Below are 20,889 nucleotides of genomic sequence, written 5' to 3'. Positions count from 1 at the left end.
AATCCTCAGCCCTGCTTCGCTATCTTTTTCTGACTTCACAGGTGATGGGAGCGCAAAGAGGCTCTCCATTTAAATTCCCCAGGAGGGATCATGATTTCTTCTTCTACTTTTTTTCCTTCTCCATAAAAAGTTAAGCCAGAAATATTTTGCTGATAAGGCATCAAACATATTTACTCCTGGCATGGCATGCCTGTGAGACCTGATCCAAATCTGAGAACTGATGGGCTGCTAAATGAATTCCTTTATCTGCTTGAGAGTTTAAGTTTGAGCAATAACCTTTGAACAAAGATGGAAAATTAGCTGACATCCCGAGGGCTGAAAGTAGGAGAGAAAAAACACACATCTATCAACAAACTGTCCTTGAAAACACATAGAAGTCGTAAGTACTTGTCCTGCGAAAGACAAGTTGTCGTCGCAGAGAAGAAACACTTGTGGATAATTTAGTCTGGTAATATCTGCAGCTTGAAATAACTCCATCTGTTGTCGCCCCAGACGTTCACCTGACTTCACCTGCTGAGGTCATGGGAAATGTGGCGAGCTAATTACACGGAGCCAACTGGTGCGGTTTGACCTTTGACTGCTGGGCTAACGCTAGCATGAAGACATTCAAGCTCCTGCTGCAGAAAATACTAAATATACAAGGAAAGGAGGGCAGGGGGCCCTGGAAGACAACTGGGAAACTCTAATTACTTTAAGACACTCACATGCCAAGGCTGACATTTTCATACATCAACAGCTGAGAGTGGAGTGGAGTTATTTTCAATAGGTAACATATGATATGTTAGGCTGAGAAGTATTTTTATTATTTATATAGCCGACAATGGCTCTAAAATTGTCAACACTCTTGTTAAGAGTCCAGGTTTTGTGATATGAAAAAGAGAATACAATAAATCACCTTGAAACTTTTTCAATCTTCGGTTTATTCTATTCAGCTCAACAATAAAAAAGAAAAATAAGTCTACAGGAAAAGAAGGAAAAAGTTGCAATAACCTCTGACTGCATATGTGTGCATTGCCTTTAATACCTTGGTGGATTCAGAGCATTCAGTTTTCTTCAGTAGGAAACTGTCAGGATCTCACAACCTGACTGATACTGGATCACAAAAACTCAGATTGTGAGAAAACCTCTTATCCACAGTCAGATTCAGGACTCAGGGTGGTTCAATGCTTTCATTCTTTAAATAAAGTTCAATGTTTTGAAGGTTATCAGAACTTTATCTGACGTGAATCTGAGCTCATGTTGAGGTTCTAAATGAGACCCAATCATCTGACCTCATTAAATAAATACGTAAAAAGCTTCTGATGAGGAAATGTAACCCAAAACATGATGCAGCCCCTACCGTGCTTCACTGTGGGTAAGGCAATCATTTGATGTTTAGGATTGTTACTGTGCCAAACTGCTTGGAAATGTGGCTCAAATATTTAACTTATCAGACTATCCGCCATGCTTTGGAAAAAAAAGCCCATCTAACCCGACTACAGGACAGAATCCTGGGAAAAAATGGCTGCTGTTCCTCCATGATCAGTTTTAGGGATTTCTACAGGTTTTGGAATATTTTGTCATCCAATCTTTCTTTCAATTATTGTTGACTGTCTTTATTATATAAAAATGTGTTTATAAAAATGCTGTGGATTTTTTCTTACTCTACTCCTGACTGTTGTCTTTGTACAGTGACATTATTTGAAACTTTTGTAACTTTCCTGCTAACTTAGACTTCAGCTAAATAATTAAAACAGGAAAACAACAGAAAAATTGCTCTAGGCAGCTAAATTTTACTTGTGGTTATTTAGAAGTGTAGCTGATGGCAGGTTTGAACTGAAGAAGTGGAGCCAAAAAGACAGATGTAGATTAGATACATTTGTTTGTCCCAGCAGACAATAGAGAAAAACAGGAAAAGTCTTAAAAACTTACACAACAAACTTGAATCAAGCCCAACTCTCTCAGGCTATTTAGGATAAACTTTAGCTAAATCATGCATGAAAAACAACAACAAAAAAAAACTAAAAGAAAAACCAGCTGCATCATTTCTTCTAGAAGACGTGAGCTTGGCGTTCAAACTGTTATGCTGAGGTATCTGTTGTTTAACAATCTATTCCCTTTCTGTTAGCTTTAGAGATGAACATGCAGGGCCATCCTCCAGCCAGTGAACTGATCAGAACCGATCTGTTTCTGCTCTCCGTGGTCAGACCTGCTGTTGGCAGGGCGTGAGTCCAGCTGCAGGCTCACAGACAAAACTGAGGAATAAAGCTGCATCTTACTGCTTTCTGTAACTTCTAACTTCAGGTAAGCAGCTAAAATAACATCAACCATTTTATTAGTCATTTACATGACTGATGCTTTTTCTATCAAAACCAAAACTTTTTATATTTTTTAGAAAAGGAACACTTAGTGCTTTAATGGTGGCCGTATTAAAAGCTCCTGATGAACCACATTTCATTTGTGCAGAATCATTTGTTTTCATACAGCTAAAGCTGGAATGAATATAAATTAAAGCTGCTGTAATTATAATTTAGCTCCAGTAAAAGTCAGAAGAGGAGAGAGTTAAATATGCATGAATAAATTGAACAAGTCGAGGAAAAACAAAGTATGCATAACATGGTGGACAGCATACTAAAGCAGAGCAAACTTACCTTATCAGAGTACACAAAGAAGAGGATGATGAGGATCAGCTCTGCCAGAAGAATTATCAGCAGTACGATGAAGAACTGTAGGACAAACAAAAAAAGTCTTTTTCAGCAGCTGCTCTGTAGAAATCAATGATTAAAGTTATGCTCTGACATTTTACAAACACATGTTGTCAAACAGAAGATGAAAACAGATGGCGTCCTGCAGCTAGAAATAAAAATATATTCCAATAATAAGAAACACAAGTGTCTGAAATTAGATTTCTCACAGCAATTACAGACAGAAAATCAAGGTGAAAGGAAGTTAACCATAATAATGTCTGAAAGGTGTAATAATGTCAGAATTTATATACATACATTCAATATTTTACATAACTTTCTGCTTGGAGGAAGACATAAAAAACACATAAAGATGCATAGTAAAGCAAAACTAATTATTAAAAATGAGCCACAGAAGCTCTGAGTAACTCTGTCAGAATAAGAAGAAATGCTTTTCCGTCACAGGAACCATAATAAAGTTTCAGGACTTCAGGACAAAGTATGCATGAATCAAAACATCCTTAGCTGCACATATTCAAAAGAAAAAGAGTTTATGACCTCAGAGAACAATTGTGGAAAAGCCTCCAGCGAGATCCGTTGTTAGGTAACCCTGAGTTTCATTCTGATCGATGCAAAATTTTAGCAACAAATTCAAAGAACTTAAAATATCATGAAGGTTTAAATACAATAAAAACAGCGACATCAATAGGTACACATTGTGAAGAAGGACTATTTTGTTTTTACTGTCGTGTTCATTTTTTATATATATAAATCAGAGCAGGTGGTTTATTAATCTTAGAATTTGAGATTGTTTTTTGCTTTTGCTATCTTTATTAAATGTAGTTCACATTTAAATTATTTTATTTTCATTCCTAAATGAATAAACACAGACATCTATAGGTTTTAGTTGAAGATGTTACCTTTTCTTCATATATACACTGCAGTTCTGCAATGTTTCAGAGATTCTCTTTATGGATAGAATACCAGAATTTCAGTATTTGGAGACCGTCTCCATGCCACCATGGTGTTGTTCCCTCGCTGTGAGAGAACAGCAGCAGAAATCCCTCCCAGCGTGAAGAACGTGTGTAAACAGAAACCGTCTAGAAACTGTAGCCCAATCAATCGTCATATTCTGCACAACAGTCTTAGTTTGTTTATGAAAAACAGCTTGAACAAAAAGTCATGAACAAAAGCTGCTTGATTTCTGTAACAAAGAAAACAAAGGTGGATTGAAACCAACCAAGCATAATCTCGCCCTTGGCAAATTTTGAAAAATTTCACCAAGATGGGCGGAGCCAAGACACAACAAAGGGCGTGTCCAAGAGTGTGGATGAACTTTGTTGCTATATTTAGTGGAATTTCAGATCCTCTAGCAACTTTAAAAACACTAACAACTAGTGACATCTTTTCTGTGTTGTTGAAGACTTATGGCGATCTGCAGCAACGCTGCCACTCTGCTGTCATAAGCTCCTCCCACTGCCAGTCGTCCTTCCTGCAGCAAACCGCCTGCAGTCACACATTCCACTCTCTGTCCATATTGCCAAAAAAATTCACATATTTGCAAAGTTGATAATGCATTCAATAAATAATCATCACTTCAACTCCTGACTCACCACCAGGGGGCGTGTGTCTGGGTGAGGTGGTTTTACTCAGACAATGTTTGGCTGAGCGGCGTAGTTGTTTGTAACCAACATGAAAATTCACCTGCTTAAGCAACATTCAACCTGAAGCAGGCAGCACTAACAAGACTTTAGGCAAAATATTGCAGAACTTCACAAATTTACACTATTATGTCAAACATACTATATAAAATATATATCTCCAACTAACCTATTTAAACAGTTTATCATCAATTAAAAATTGTTGATTTGAGATTCAGTTAGACTTTAATATTAAACTCTTCTCAAGTCTTGCCTCTCAGTTGCTACCATGTATCTTCCTTGATGCTGCTTCAGCTAAATATTTACAAGCTTTTCTGCACAGCATGGATCAACCTAGATCCCTAAAAACCCTAATTAATTCAATGCTCATTGGGAAGAGGAGGGGTGAACCATTTCTTATTCCATGGCCCACATAAAACACTTTCAGCAGCCTTTTGTTGTTAGCATCTGCTTTGCAGGTTTTAGAACCAGCGTTGTTTTTAAAGTCAGCTACCGACTACAGCTGACTGCTTTCTACATTTTACATATCTTTCAGATATCTTTGTGTTTTCATGTGTACTTTTATTTTCTTAGTAAGCAGTTCCTGACATTTTAAAAAGGAAGAACCTCAGAAAATACTGCAAAGGATGTCGGAGCTTTGAATGCGCTGTAATCCAAAGGGAGATGTTGTCAAGGTAAACGTTCGGTTCTGTCCGCCCCCTGAGATCCACACCTGCACTGATCTTTGAACGACATGACACCATCAGCCCCAATAACAACTCCCAAAGCCCCTGGGTGCAAAAAAAAAAAAGAAACAACCCCGACTCTCAGACAGCACTTCCATAAAAAAGCTCAGCATGGCTTGATATGCAAAGCCATCCCTCAGTGATCTGGCAGACGATGTTCCCTGCCTGACATTTTGCCTAATAAGAAACATCAGGACTTTTAAATGTAATATTTTGCATTAAACCATTTTATTATTCACAGTCTCCAACCTGCCTCCTCGCTGCCTGCACTTTGCTCTCCTCCACTTCACAGTTGTCAGCCAGGTGAAGGAAGCCATGTCTAGCACCGAGGATTTGGAAGGGCTTTGGACTGATGCAAGAGCTTCAAGGGATTGAGTCGTTTGTGATGTTAAGTAGTCAGAGGTCTAACTTTACCTCTCATTTAAACTTTCTAGACATTAAAGTTTTCTTTTTCTTTGCAAATCCACACAAACATCCTTCAACTGAACAAACTTCCATCATTAACTTGTGCTTCAGATACAACACTTATAAAATCATAGCCAAACAGAGCAAAGCCAAGCCAAACTAGGTTTTATAATGAATAATAGAACATTTTAATTATTTAACTCATTAATATTAAGTGCTTTTCAGAGTGCTATGCCCATATGGTACAATCATTTGCTGACATACTTCACAAAGCTTCCTATTGAGGGAGAGTCGACTTGCGGTACTGACCCGTTCAGTTATCATTATTCTGGTTTAGTTGCTTTCTGCTTTTCCTGAACCCAAAACAGTTTTAATATGTACAACATGGCTCACCGCCCAGGGTGCCACAGAATCAGGGGATGGCTCAAGCCCTATTTGTGGACAAATAAAAGTTATATCAGTTTTTTCCTATAAAAAATTTCTATTATTTATTGTTATTCCCATAAAAAAATGTAATCCAGAATTATTCATACCCCATGGCAGATGTAGATTTCTTTTTGTAAATGAATCTGGTACGTTGCAAAATATGGTAAAATGATGTAAATGGAGCACTAATTAAAAAATATTATAATTACACTTTCTTTTAAATGGCATGTCAAAAATTATTTACACCCTTCTCAATAACTGGTGGAAAAGACTGGCAGTAAAGCAACCAATCCCGTCCATTTTTACTGACCAGCTTGTTGCATGTTTGCAGTGATGCTGCAGTGGATCTCACTGCAAAGCTAAAACCTGCAAACCTTCAGGCCTTCTCTAACCCTTTCATGCATGAATTATGATCCTTTGTGTCAGAATTTTTTTTCCATTTTTAAATTTTTTTTTCTTAAGGCATAAAAAAAGGTAGGAACATTTTTTTGTAAAAATATTTTTTTTTATTTTTATGTGATCAATTGTAATTTTGTCCAAATACAAAGTTGTTATTTGAAAAATACATCAGTAGTATTTTTCCTTAGGGGTTATCTGATGTCACAATATGTTTTTTACTTGCAAGAGTCGTCTACAGTAGAAGGAGGGACCGGGTCGGTTCTCATGCTTTTTTGTCTGTCGGCCATATTGTATTTAACAAAAAATAATTTCTTGCATTTGCAGCTGATGGCCAGTAGTTGATGGTATATTTTATGATGCATTAGTGTCCACTTCAGTGGTCTGTGTGCATTTATAACATAAAAATCCACGGGAAGCACAAGAAAATGGCTTTTAGAAAGCTGTCCACTGTAGTGACCACTATGAATGAAAGGGCTAAAAATGTTAATCCCTGCTTATTTCAATAGTTTATAAATATTATAAATATACCTCAACATGCATCAATACACACAATGGAGACCATCTTAACACAACCACAGACGCCGAGACAAATCAAGTCTGGACTGAATAATTTACAGTCTGTCTTACTCCTGGGCGTTCAGCCAATCAGCACCAAGGAAAATGAATGGCGCTCATGGATTGCTCAATAGCATATCAAGTAACACAGAGTTTTCCTTAGAGTTTTGAAAGCCTCCTTGCCATCACCCTAATCTTTATCTTGCTCCACAGACTCAAATTCAAGTGAGGATCTTGGCTTTGTCTCTCCAAAACATTAACAATACTCCTAGTCACAAGAAACATGTTATATTAAAAGATTACTTTAGGGGCATGCTGTGGTGGCGCAGGGGGTTAGCACGCCCCACGTTTGGAGGCCTTAGTCCTTGACGCGGACGTCGCGGGTTTGACTCCTGGTCCCGACGACCTTTGCCGCATGTCTTTCCCTCTTTCCTGTCTGCCTACTGTCACAAAAATAAAAGCCACTAGCGCTGCAAAAGCTCTTCGGAGAAAAAAAAAAAGATTACTTTAAACGTGCAGTAAATCTGCCGCGGGTATAAATATTTTTGGGCTTGATGATATATTGCATTGTGTTAAAAAGGCAGAAGAATCAGCTGTAGTTCAAAAGATGAAGTGCCAAGACAAATAAAGTCTGAGCTGAATAATTTAATGCAGAACAGAGTTTCTGCAAAGCTCAATTTGAGATTTATAAAACCTTTATTGTCGATGTGAAAGAGCATTTTCCTTTGGCTTAAGATGAGAAGTGTAAGTGAAATACAGTTCTTATGCTGGTGGGAATTATTCCACACTCATAAGCAGCTTTGATTTGTGAAACTTATTTAGTAAAACCTAAAAATGGTGATTACTTTTTGAAGAAAAAGTTGTTCAAAGTTATTTCTTGCTTCATTCTTGGACTGACCAGGCCACAGGTGAAAGTTTTCGCCCAGGAACCATGACTGACACCAGGTCATCGTTTTCTGAAGAACACGCCTCGTTTGTCATTCACTGCCTCCTCAGTCTACTCACTTATCTTCAGTGGTTATGTGTTATATTCTGTCCTGCTTAGTTGGTGTAGTCTTGTCTTTATTCTCTGCCATATTCGATGTGTCAGCCCATTTCTGCAGGATCCCGCCTGGCAGCCTTCAGTTTCTATAATAGATTATTTCCTTTTCTGCGCTCGCCCCACAGGAACCTCGCCTTCATTTGGGTTTCCAGTTTTAAACCAGCACATGACATGAGCTGTGACCAAAGGGAAGCAAACGACATGTAAGCGTGTTAATTATCAGAAAGAGTGAATCCCGCAGCTCAGTTCCAGGATTTCATTCTTCCACCGTACTGAGAATGAAAACAGACTAAACTCCACTGGAATGTTTCTGCCTCTGTTGAAGTCTCTAAATTAATCATAACACATTTAATGGCTTCTACACATCCACATGAACTTTTTTAAACAAAAAGCATTATTTCACAAAGCAGGTATAACATTATGACCACCTAGCTAATTATGCTGCCCTATACTTCATGTTTGCTCAGTTGGGTTAGGATCTGGGATTTGGAGGTCAAATCAACACCTCAGCTCACCGTCGATCTCCTGAACCAGTTTAGTTCTGTGGTAGGGATCGTTATCCTGCTAGAATTGGCCAAAATTATCAGGAAATGTCTTTTCCATCAAGTAATGGTCTGCAACGTCCTTACTGAGGGCAAAGTAAAATCCACATGAACCAGTTTGAAACTGATCACAGCAGACTGGGAACTCACCACAGGACCTGCAGTTCTGGAGATTCACTGATCACAGCTGTCCAGGTATTTCAATTCACCCTTCATCAGTCTCAAATCCTGATTACTTCCCATTTTCAAATGACAAAATGTTGCCAACATGAGTTATGTTAAAGACATAATTAATATGTTTTACTTCACATGTCAGGATTAATAACATTCTGAATGTTACATCAATGCATTAAACTTGTACAGGAGTGCAGATCTGTTTTTCCTCCATGTTCTGTAACTGACAATATAAAGAGATCTGCCAAGCAATTAAAGTTGTCAGCAGGAAACATAATTATGTGTCTATAGAAACACATTTGCACTAATAATGAGTTGCTACCATTAGATCAGCACAAGAACTAATCTTGTCAGAATGCCCAGCTGTTTTGTTTGTGATTCATTTAAAAGATTAAATTCAGCTTGTTTGGCGTTTTAACCTGACCTGATAAAAAACATTGAGTCCAGTTTAAACATTGATCTATGAAAGTCCAACGGCCAAAAAACTGACATTTCCCTTTTTTAAGGTTTTAATGAGAGCGCGTTCATCTGTTGGTGTTTTTCAACAGTAACTTCCAACAAAATAACATTTGAATGCTGCAGATGGAAAGATAAAAACAAGACATCCTGTGCATATATATTGATACTTTTCATAAATCCAGATTTTTCTCTTGTAAATGAAGAAACAAAAATATTTTTCAAACTAATCCAGATTTTATGACTATATTTTCCATGATCATCACCAGTATTGTAACAGAATATTCAAAAACTCTTACTCAAACATATTTATTATTCATACCTACTTAAAACATGAATAAAACATAACTTCTTCATTGGTTTCCAAACTTTTCAACAGTTCTGATTAGTTTATTTAGCACAATTTTAAGGGCAAATCTTAAGAGAAATATGTACATTTATACTAAAACAAAAATAAATCTAAGAGGTCTTGGTCTTGTTGACTGTATTGGTTGTATGGCAGGTATGTCAAATTAGTAAAAAATACAATAAAAATATTGATGGAAAAAAAACAAATATAAAGTTTGAATATACAGTGATTGAACTTACGCTTAAAAGCAGGCACTTGTTCTCCTTAATGGCACCCAGGCAACCAAGAAAGCCCGTCACCATGACGACTGCGCCGACGGCAATGACCATGTTGGCAGCTGACAGAGACGGGAATGAAGGTGAGAAGGTGGCGAAGCTGCCCTGTGACACAGAGAGCCAGATGCCCACGCCAAGCAGCCCACAGCCACACAACTGCAAAGCAGAAGACAACAGATGTGAGGGTGAGAAACGGACAAGTTGCGTCTTTTCAGGCACAATCTTAAAACATTTCCAGCTCTTCCCTGGATGCACTGATTATTACTGAAGACCTCCTCAAGCAACTAGGGTTACCTTTGAATTGAAAGAAAAAACTAAACGTACAGCCCGACTCTCCGGGTCTCTTCAGCTGCCAGGGACCCAAACAGTTACTAAACACAGCCAGAAAAGCCAACTAGGATTATATTAATTACAGCGGCGATAAGCCAATAACAGCTCTGGGAGAGATTAGGGCAAAAAAATTGGACTTGAGCCACAGAGTTTTTGATTATGTGAACAGATTACAATAAATCCAGAACAAACAGATATGTAATTAGTCCCAGATCCAAGGCGGACATCTTCCAGGCTTTCTGAAGCCACCTGCAGTGGATCTGAACTTTAACAAGACAAGGCAGCTTCCTAATCTCACTCCAGCAGATTCCTGCTGATGTGTGTGGCGTCCGCAAAGTGAACGTTATCGCAACATGGAGCGTTCATGGAAGGCTTTGATTTGCGGATGTGTTGGTCTATTTTATCAGAGATAATATCACACGGCTTTGGAAAACATAGAGAGTGAGAGAAATGAGGGCAGCTGTAGGTGACATGCAACAAAAACAAATACAGATTATAATATTTTTTGTAGTTGGAAAAGATATAGGAATTGTATTCAATAAGCTCTAATTGATGTTCGCAAACATGCGTGGCTGGGATCACTGAGTTTGCAGTTTGAAACAATTTCTGGACTGCTTGGTTCTATGACATCCTCAGTAAATATCAACTTTGATTTAAACAGGTTTGAACAGAATTACTGCGAGACCGATTAGCTCCAGCGCGGCTCTCCTTACCATCAGGCGATGATGTGTAAAAGTAACTTTGAGCTTTAACTGCAAGAGTCAGGAAATGGTGAGAGATGCCTGAGGTCTAATGAGTCCTACAGGATACATGCATGAGCCACACATCCCCATCTCAAATGTCAGATGAGCTCAGTCTGACTGCTGCTGAACTTTGACCTTTGAGCTGTTTTGGTTTGACTTCACACAGGCTGATGTGAAGACAAAGACCTGGTGCGTGGAGAGCAGCGCTCCCAGGAAGATGATATGCCTGTCCTTGCAGAGAATAGGCAATGAATCAATTAAAAAGAAAAGGGGGAAAGAGCAGCGCAGAGTAATGCATCAGGACTGATAAGAGCTCTGCTTGAGTCCGCTAAAATTAACTAGCTGAGTGGGTTATCCTGTAAAAAGCCTGTTCAGAATGTCTCCTGTCAAGGTTGAAGGAAACACAGGCTGAAAAAGATCCTTGATTTTCAGACTTGAGGGAACGACTCTAAACGGACAACAAGAGACTCAATCATGTTTCCTCATCGTAACTATGCAGTTTTTAAAAGCATCTTAAAAGTACAATTGTATCTATAAACAATCCAATTTTAATCAACAAAATAAGCAATATTTTTAATTCAAAGCAGATTTTACAGCTAAATTATAGAATAGACAGACGTTTGAGCTCAAAACAAAGTTATTTATTGTTTTCAATCAGTTATTCAGGATCTTCAACCATCAGATTGGTGCAAAGTGCAAGGCTGACATTAACTCATGTTTAGCTTTGAGATGCTATTTTAGGCTTGAATAGCTGCAATGATAGGCTAACTCCTTTTAGCACAACCTGAACACAACAACAGCCTTTTCTGGTGTCCAATCAGATTTTATCTGAAGTAGAAATTAAACCCCAGCGGGCCGAGAGAAGCTGCGTTTTTGTGTTCTGCGAATGTCGCTTGTGTGTCAGATTTACAGACATATCCGAAACACGTAAACATGTGAAAAAACTTACTGTGGTAAAATTGAAGAAATTCAAATTTTTATATTATTTTTGACCCCTCCAGGGGGTCTTTTGTGGGCTCTAGTGTCCCTTATATGACAGCAGGCTGACAGGAAACGGGGAAGGAGAGGGGGGAAGACATGCGGCAAATGTCGTCGGGTCCTGGAGTCGAACCCGCGACGGCCGCATCGAGGACTCAAGGCCTCCAAACGTGGGTCGCGCTAACCACTACACCACCACGGCACGCCCCAGAAATTCAAATTTTTAATAATTACATGAACACATTAAAGTCTCTAAATGGGAGTAAAACGCAAAGAACAGAGAGAAGCAGACCGATGCTTTCTGTCCTTTAAATGCTGAATAATTCCAGTGAAGCTGAATTCATTGGGAGGCACTATTAGCCTTTCAATGGCAAACTGATTAAAAACAAGAGGAGTCCAAAGGTCATTTGAAAACAGTGGAGAGAGGTCGTCCTTTTCGCTGAGCGTCAAATACACAGAATCACAGCTAACGGCGTCCTGAAGGCCAGATAATATATAGTGTGAGAAGGGATTTAGGGAAGCAGGGGACTAATAGAAAGTTTAGGAGGCCACATTGATAAAGTGGATTTACAGCTAGTGAGGGGGAGAGTCGAGAGGTTTAAGAGTCCTGCTGGGGAGGAATACAGTACCTTCTCTTAATTGTGTTTAATGCCCAGTGAAGGGAGCTTATCCGAGAGTGTCAGTCACCACAGCGATGGTGAAACTGCCCAGCCCTCCTCAATCCGTTAGATCTGAGCCGGCATGAACACGCCTAATCCCCGCTCTGCTTCCACTTCTGCTGCTAGGAAAGGCAAACGTTTCTGTGCCTCTAAACACAGACCTGCCACTTCTCTGACCTCAGGTACAAGAATGAGCTGTGGCCTTCAGAACCCGTCCTCATAAAAACATCCAGGAGTGACGCAGAATCTCACATTGTTTACAACATGAACAGTTATGATTGTCTTTTCTGCCCAGATCTAATTAAACTGCATCTCAGTAAATCATATAATCAGTAAGTTCATTTCTTTCAGTGATTAAATTCAAAAGGTGAAACATTTATAGACTCACTAGATACAACTGTTTCTATAACTCAGTGGTTCCCAAATATTTTCTGGCTCCTCTATGAATTACAATAAAATCTCTCCGCTCCCCAAAAAACAAAAAACGATCAACTGGACACACATCGTTCAACCAGACATAAACCTAAACACATATTTTGTTTTCAAACTCCACTGAAGTTTATTTCACACTTCAGGTTGCAACAAAACAAACTACAAACCATCTTTACAGTGAAACACTTTTGTGTAACAGTTTTGTTTTTCATTCATCCATTCTGCTTCTCGCGCCGCCCTGCCATGGCACTGCGCGCCCTTCAGGGGCCGCGCCCCACACTTTGGGAATCACTGCTACATCTCATCTCTGCATTTATGACATTATTCTTGATTGAACAATTAATTCAACTCCAGCATATATTTATGTGTGTGGTAGTGAATCTGTGAATCTCCTCCAAACTCTTCAATGTTTCTTTCATTTTTTCATTTTGTCCTTGCTTCCTGTGAGATCTTTTTCCATTATGTTTTTTCCTTCCACTGAACTTTCCATTTATATTTTCGTCAGCTTCAGTAATCCTCCTGGTGGAAGGTATGAGTGACTGTCGACATGTCCAGCGTCCATCATACGGTGGCCGTCATTATGTTCCTCCATTAGAAATCTGTTTTTATTGGTTTTATCTATTATTCGCATTTCCTGTTAAGATGATTTTGTCTTTTTATTTATTAAGATTAGCTCTTTGATCCAGTGATGCATCCATCATAGGTACTAATCGCCGGTAATCACTGCACCCTTCAGAGGAAGCTCATTTCAGCTGCTTTCATGATGGTTAAGTGAATTACAACAAAGCTGGAATGAATGAAGATGACGGTGAGATTTGAGGATAACCAACATTCTCTGAACACGTTACCTGTGCTGCAGCTCTTTAAACTTGTTCTCATTTAGGTCACTAATACGTCCCGCTGTACCACTGCACCAGATTATGACCTCCAGATTATTTACTGTGTGGTTCTGGATAAATCCGGTGAGCAGACGCTCACAGCTGCCGTTGGTTATCCTCAAATCTCACCGTCATCTTCATTCATTCCAGCTTCGTTGTAGTTCACTTAACTATCATGTCATCATTAAGCAACCAAGTCTGAGACATGACAGCCCTCCAGGTCCACAACTCTTTCAAATTTAATCCACGTTATAGATGGATAAAGTCTCTTTGCAGCCTAGTTTTTCAAACGTCTCTCTTGGTTAGAAACTGGCAAACACTGTCAAAACCCATCAGCAGCTTTTGCCTTGATGCTCGGCGCTCCCATGCATACATGCAGCATGAGATGCTTTCCAACACCTCACACATCACTCTCAAGGTTGCTTTCATATTTGAGGCCTCAAGGTACAAATTGTACCGCTGTGATAAAGAATCAAAAAAATCTTTGCAGCAGAGAACACAAGCCTGACAGCACAAGCCCATTTAATTACACTTAATGTTTAATCTTTTTTTTGCAAAATAATGGGAGAATAAGTGTTGAGATAATGTTTGACCTACGCATGTGGTGAGTGATATTTTTAGAGCACTTTCTTGGCAAAGAGAGAATGAAGTCAACTGTCTAATAGCACGAGAAGAAAAGTGAGAAAAGATCGAGCAGATCGGAGTCAGCGTTATGTTTTAGTTGGAGGAAACAGGAAGATGTGAGATGAGACTGTCTCTGTGAATGAGTGGGGACATTTTAACAAGCTCAGGGGGGATTAATTGCAGTAGTACGATAGGAAGCAACAGCGATGGAGCTTTCTACAGAGAAAGGTGATGGAGGAGAGGTCAGCTGTGAGATGTGGAGGAGAGCAGAATATTAAAATCCAGAGCCAATAGAAAACACTGGAGACGAGTGTAAAAAGAGGAGTAAGTTCAGAGAGAAAGATGAAGAAGAAAATAGGTTGTGACCCCTCTTCCAAGTGGTTGGCTCAGATGATTATCAGTTGCTGCGGTAACTGACTCGGTGACATGGAGCCAGCCGCTTTCAAACCTCTTCAATCTCCTCCATATCAACCAGACGTCAGAGTGTGCAGGTGAGACACTGAATGACATTTTACACACTGATCACTCAGGGAGGTCATGACCTCTGGTGCTGCTTCTGTCGCCTCGGGCTGTCTCCTGGAACTGGGCTCATCATGAGAGCTCAGTGACCTAGAAGGATTCGGGTTTGGTTTACTTCAAATTTAGCTTTTAATGCTTTTTTCTGTCTGTAGTAACTATCACTTTATTAGGCACATCTATCTGATTGCTCATTAACAAAATCAGTCAATCAAAAGGCAGCAACGAAAGATGGCGTGCAGAACATCAAACTGAGCATCGGGACGGGAAGAAAAGGGAACAAAGTGACCCCTGAACTCGGCATGGTCATCTACTAGGATCTGAACCCACAACCATCTCTGAAAAAGTCAGAAATATTCAGTGAGTGGTGTAAACAGACCCACCAGGAAATGTTTGATCATTTCATCACTCTCCAGTAGGGGGCACACTTCCAGTAATGCACTTACTGCTTAGCGCTTCTGCTAATTTTTTAAACATTGAATGCACTTAGCTTCACCTAAAAGCATTTTTCCAAATCAATACTATTGGCTCTTTAATAGGCTTTCAGTTGAAAGAAGTTCAACATCTATGTTTAAGTTTTGATTATTGACCATTAAGAAATCAAAGAAGATGTTTCTATTTATGCTCTTATTTTGAAGGGAATAAAGACTGTATCCTCTATTTTTTCCAAGATACTTTATTGCGCAAGTGGCGCGTTTACCACCAACGAATGAATGAAGAATAAAAAATAAACTCTTACAAACTCAAAAACAACCAGGAGAGTCAATTAAACAAACATATTCACATATAGTTATGAATTGTTCTGAGAACTTCCTCATGTTCTCCTAGTGACTTTATGGATATTAACATAGTTGAATTTAGCACGTTAGCATTATCTAAAGTGTTAGTAGAACCAATGTTTATCATTAGCGCTTTAGGATTAGCACAGCTAACTTTTTACTTAGCGGTGCCCACCACTGTCCTTTTCAAATAATGCAATGTTCCACCAGGATAAACATTTATACATTTACAATTACTGAGAGTTAAAATAACATCCTCAGGTCCACCTATATGTAGCTACAGACAAAACTTAGCCTCCAAATGTGAAAACATTCTATGATAGCAATGAGTTCCTGTAGTCAAACTCTGAAACTGCTCTGAATTTACTACAGGAGCAGCAAAACGAACCCAGCCAGCCTTAAACTCCCCAGATCCCACTCTGATTAAGCATCAGTGGGATGTGCTGGACCCAGCCTGATTCACAGTAACTCCAGTCTATAAGCTCTGCATAAAGATCTGCTGCCAACATCCTGGCGCCAGACAAAACGGGAGATCCCCAGAAGTCCAGCAGCCAGGCCATATGGGTAAAAAACTCTAACCCAGTTCAAGAGGGATCTATAACATCAGGGAAGTGAATTTTATTAATGTATCTGGTCTCTAAGTTCACATGTGCTGTTCCCCTTTTATCACACAACATATAAGCACATAAACTGAATCATAACAGCACAATAAGCAGAAATATTTGTAAAAACGGATAAAGAAAAACAGCAGAGTTGACCTCAGAGACACTGAATGGTCTCTGTTCTCTTCTTCTGCAGCTCAAGAAATGTTGAGGTGAATAAAATCTGTTCTTTGCCATAATTGATTTGGCTCTGCAAGGAAGACAAGAAATATTCATTTAGCTACAGGCATGATTTTTCAATTTTTCCTTTGATTTTGCAACTCAGACTCATGTAACAATGTAAGTGCTATTTTGGTTGCAAAAAGGCAACCAGAATAATGTAACAACAAAGCAAGTGTAAACATCAAAAAGGTGCAAAAATGCCCCAAAGGAAAGACAGGCAATTTGTGTTTTCTGCACAGCATTTTGAAGCATGCTGGGAAAGAAAACGGGAGTTTTTTAAGAGCTCATCTCCACCTCTGTGAGAACCGGTCAGATTTTTCTTCATTTATTTATTAAGCTTTCCTGCAGATACAGAAATGATTCTACTCTCTCCCTCCTCCAGGACTGTCAGGCATGAACAAATAAAACAGAAGCTTCAGTGAATGAAAAGTCATCTTTTAGATAATCTGTTTGAATTCATTTTTCATATTACCTTGATCATCTTTTTTCCTCTTTTCAAGTCTTTCATCATGTATAATAAGTTATTTTGGCTTTAAACACTGAACAGCTACTGAACAGCTACTCTACATGCGGCGCATTAAAGTAATTATGTTAAAATAAGTGCTGCATAAGGACTTTTGAAAACGCTTTTGACTCATGCAAGTACCGACACTTTATGCTGAAAATCAGCTTAATTCAAACAATCTACTATATTTTTCATAGTAACAAAAAATTCCTAATGATTCCATCAGAAATCATTGTTTTCTGTATTTAAAAACATTCAGGGAAATATAAAATACTGTCCTAACTTTACTATGCTGGTGGTGTTATATTTCACAATCCTTCTAATATTTCACCCTATCATAAAGGACTAAAACTAAACTGTCAGCTTCTGTACAGAAAGCTTTCCACGGTATTACATCCCACTTTGGTCTACTTGGGGTTCCTAGTTATTACCCTGTGAATACTGTGCAGCCAGAGTGCCTTGTATAACAAGTAAATTATTCACAGGGCTATGATGGCGGTTGAGGCACTCTCAAGCAGCAAAAAAAATTAAATAAAATAAAATTAATAGCGTGAATTCAAAGGACTAAAACAGCTGCAGAGTTTAGGGTTAAAAAGTTTTATCCGCCTGGTTAAAGTTTTATTCACAGACTGGAGTCCCTGAGGATTCACAAAACCATAAAATTACCCCAAACATCCAACTTAGAGAGGAAAGAAGAGAAACGTCTTCAGACTGAGCTTCGTTCAAGATTATTAGCACTGGAGGTACTTTGGTGGCATAAGCTAAATATAGAGCTAATTAGGAGATAAAAGATGAATTGCTCACAGATTCTGAGAGAAACGACTGGAAAATGAAGCGTAGCAGAATATTTTTAATAAATCCTAGTTCACACGGAAGCAGAAGGCACCAAAACAAGAAGTTCTGGTTTCTACTTCTCACCTGGAATAATTCTAGGAGTGTCATTAAATTCACCTTAATCTTGTTACTGTTGCAAGATGGAAAAGTTTTGAGTTATGCTAAAGTCTAAGCTCAGAGTAGCTAACTACTCTTAGCAATGTGAACTGATGCCATGAATTTCTTTGTTGGACGCAGTCAGACACTGAAGGAACACGATCCCTTGGCTTTTAAGGATGATGGCCGTCCTACAACTTTCCCATTTGGAGTTTTGACTTAACAAAATTTTCTTGTTTATTTTTCCAACATAAAACCTGTAACGTTTGAGTAAAATTTAGCTGTATTCTTCAGCTGAACAACAGATTGCAGATGTATTTTGAATTTGGTCTTATCTAAATAATAACAAAATTCAAAATAACAACAAAAGATCTGCTGTTGTATCAACCTTCCAGACCTCTCAGGTCCTCTGGTTCTGGTTTCGCTCTGCATCCCCAGAGAAACATCATTCAACTTCTAGGCACCACAAATCTGGAACAAACCTCCAGAAAAATGCAAAAATCCTGAAACACTGAATTCCTTTTGAATCCAAACTAGAAACTCATTTAGTGTTGTCTTCAATAAATCATTCATTTAAGTCTGTCTTTCAAGTTTACTTTCTGTTATTATGTCATTGCAACGTTCTCTTTTTTCCCCTAATGTTTTCATCATGTGCAGCATTTTGAATTATCTTGTTACTGAAATGTGTTATACAAATAAACTCGCCTGTTTTACTGCTTTAAAATGTTCATCACTAGGTGCCTTTTGGGCACCTCTGTGTTTTCCCTGGAATGTTATTTGTTATGAAAGGTTCATCCAGCCAACATGAGATCTGTGGTCAGTTCTGTCCCATTTCTTCTGATCACATATTTAACATTCTGACTGCTGCGGATGCCTTGGCTGGAAAACACAGCCTGTCCTGTCTGAGGCCTTTAGAGATGCACCTGTCAGTGATGCAGTGGTTGGCCGGGGTTTCTTCCCCTCAGTCTCGCTCTTCTGGGATAAACTGAAAGGCCAATTCACTGCACAGTGACTCCAAATCTATCAAGCCAGTAAGGATTAAAGACAGATGAGCCTTGTGTCTGTCCAGCACCATCCACTGACACAACTACACACATTCACGCCTGACACACAACCTCGACCCCATCCAGACAGTCAGACACACAGACAGACAAGGAGAAAAGACAATAGCAGAAGGCTATTAGACACCCCTGACTAATTCTGCTGTTGGATCTCTAATATCCCAACAAGACTCTTCAATCAGTCTAAGAAGCCACAGGCACTTCAATTATGCATTGAGAATAAGTAGGAGCGCATCAGGAAGGGATGAGAGTCCTGCAATGATTGGAGACGGACAGAATGCTTGCTCTGCAAGAGTCAATCACAGAGACTGAAGCAGAGGAAAGATGCCCTGCAAACCAAACAGACCACAACGCACAGAGCCAACGGCCGGAGTTCAGGTCCAAAACACCGACAGACGCTGCCACAGAGGAGAAAAGATTCTCCACTGCTCTACGCCGCAGATGCAGAGAGGCTCCAGAGATCACAGCTGCTCTGTTCTTAACTGCTGCAGTTTCTCATCTCATCTTCAGGTTTGAAGATGAAGGATCCTTATGATGCTCCAACATCAACACTTTAATAAATCTGATCAGCTAACCACAAATCAATTTTACTGCTTGGTTCTGACATCAGAGGTGCTTCTGAAGATTTATACTAAAGATACACAGATCCAATATTAATATCTGTATCAATCCTGATATTGAAAATAATTATAGATTGGACATCGGTGGCAATGTACCCGTTCCACAAGAACGGATCTGTTCAGTCTAATTCTATGCGTAGTGTTCTGAGCGACGTCATATTTAACTTACATTATATTTAGAAATCCTAATTGCACTTTCTGAACCATTTCAAAGATTATTTGTTGCAGTTTAATTTTTGCATGTGTGAACAAGTTAGTCAATCTATTTTCTTTCAGTCAAGTTCAGTTTCTTTATTATTTATTTTACATCGGCTGTTATACTCCTAATTACACTGACTGAACAAATGAAAGTTGTTTTCATGTTTGACAAAGCTTGTGAAGCTACTGGTGTATTTAAGTGAGCTTGGCTGGTGCAGAGTTAGCAAATAAATTCATAATACACTACATGTTTTTAAAAAAAGAAATGTTCAGTATTAGATCGATATGGGCCTATACTAAACCTCAGATATCTGTTTTCAGAAGTGAAAACTGTGGATCAGTTCCTCCCTAATTTCTACTGATTCATTTGACCACAATAAAAAATGAATATGTTAGAAAAATAAATATTAATTTATATGAAGCCTGCAGCACTTTATGAGCTCCTGTTTTCCTCCACATAAACTGGTTTCCTGTGAAGGCACACAAACATTTGGCTCATATAAATATCTCACTCCGTTCTGCCAGGGAAGCCATGTCAAAAACACTAAAAGGCGGGCAGGCGCTTGGACAATCTCCCATTGACTTTCACCGGTTGAAGGGTTTAATGAGCGCTCTGGCTCAGCAGAGACACACGACTGCCAGGATCTTGTGTTTTAGACCATTTTGACACTCCAACCTGTTTCCCACACAGTACCTGAATCAGAGATCCAAAGAGCTAACAGAAACTGGGAATCTCTAATGCACCATATGGCAGCCATAGCGCGCTACAAGTAAAAAAAAAAAATTAAAAAAAAGAACAAAGCTGGGATCAGCACATTTCTCTGCTATTTTTCACACCAACAGTAGTTAGATAAGCTGCAAGATGAATGTGAAGGTCCAAGGCAAAAGGTTCAGGACATCAATTCTGCATTCTTAATATTTATTATACTTTATACAGTAGTATATAATAACACACATATGAATGTGAAATGAAATGCAAACATTGGGCTGGTTGTCGTTTTGTCTTTACAGCTAAAAATCTGAAAAGAACAACAACTGAACAACGAGCTTCAGTAGCTCCAGTTGAGACTCCCTTCCTCTCAGATCAGAGAACTCAGTGGCTTTCTTTAGGGCAGATAAAAGCTTATCTTTTTAAATCAA

The 20,889-nt window shown here is 38.9% G+C and overlaps 1 protein-coding gene across 3 annotated transcripts in view; it reads right to left on the bottom strand.

The window, feature by feature from the left end:
- Positions 1-20,889, bottom strand: part of LOC102227229 (tetraspanin-9) — a 205,852-nt gene that overhangs the window by 27,651 nt on the left and 157,312 nt on the right. For all 3 annotated transcript variants that reach the window (XM_023349338.1, XM_023349341.1, XM_023349331.1), the window contains 2 exons: positions 9,637-9,828; positions 2,631-2,705 (listed from right to left, as the gene is read on the bottom strand). In XM_023349338.1, the coding sequence (XP_023205106.1) occupies positions 2,631-2,705; positions 9,637-9,828 (267 nt within the window). The remainder of the gene's footprint in view (positions 1-2,630; positions 2,706-9,636; positions 9,829-20,889) is intronic.

This window comes from Xiphophorus maculatus, chromosome 2 (genome assembly GCF_002775205.1).
Source record: "Xiphophorus maculatus strain JP 163 A chromosome 2, X_maculatus-5.0-male, whole genome shotgun sequence".
In the NCBI taxonomy this organism is placed as follows: Eukaryota; Metazoa; Chordata; class Actinopteri; order Cyprinodontiformes; family Poeciliidae; genus Xiphophorus; species Xiphophorus maculatus.
This window is presented reverse-complemented; position numbering and strand designations above follow the sequence as displayed.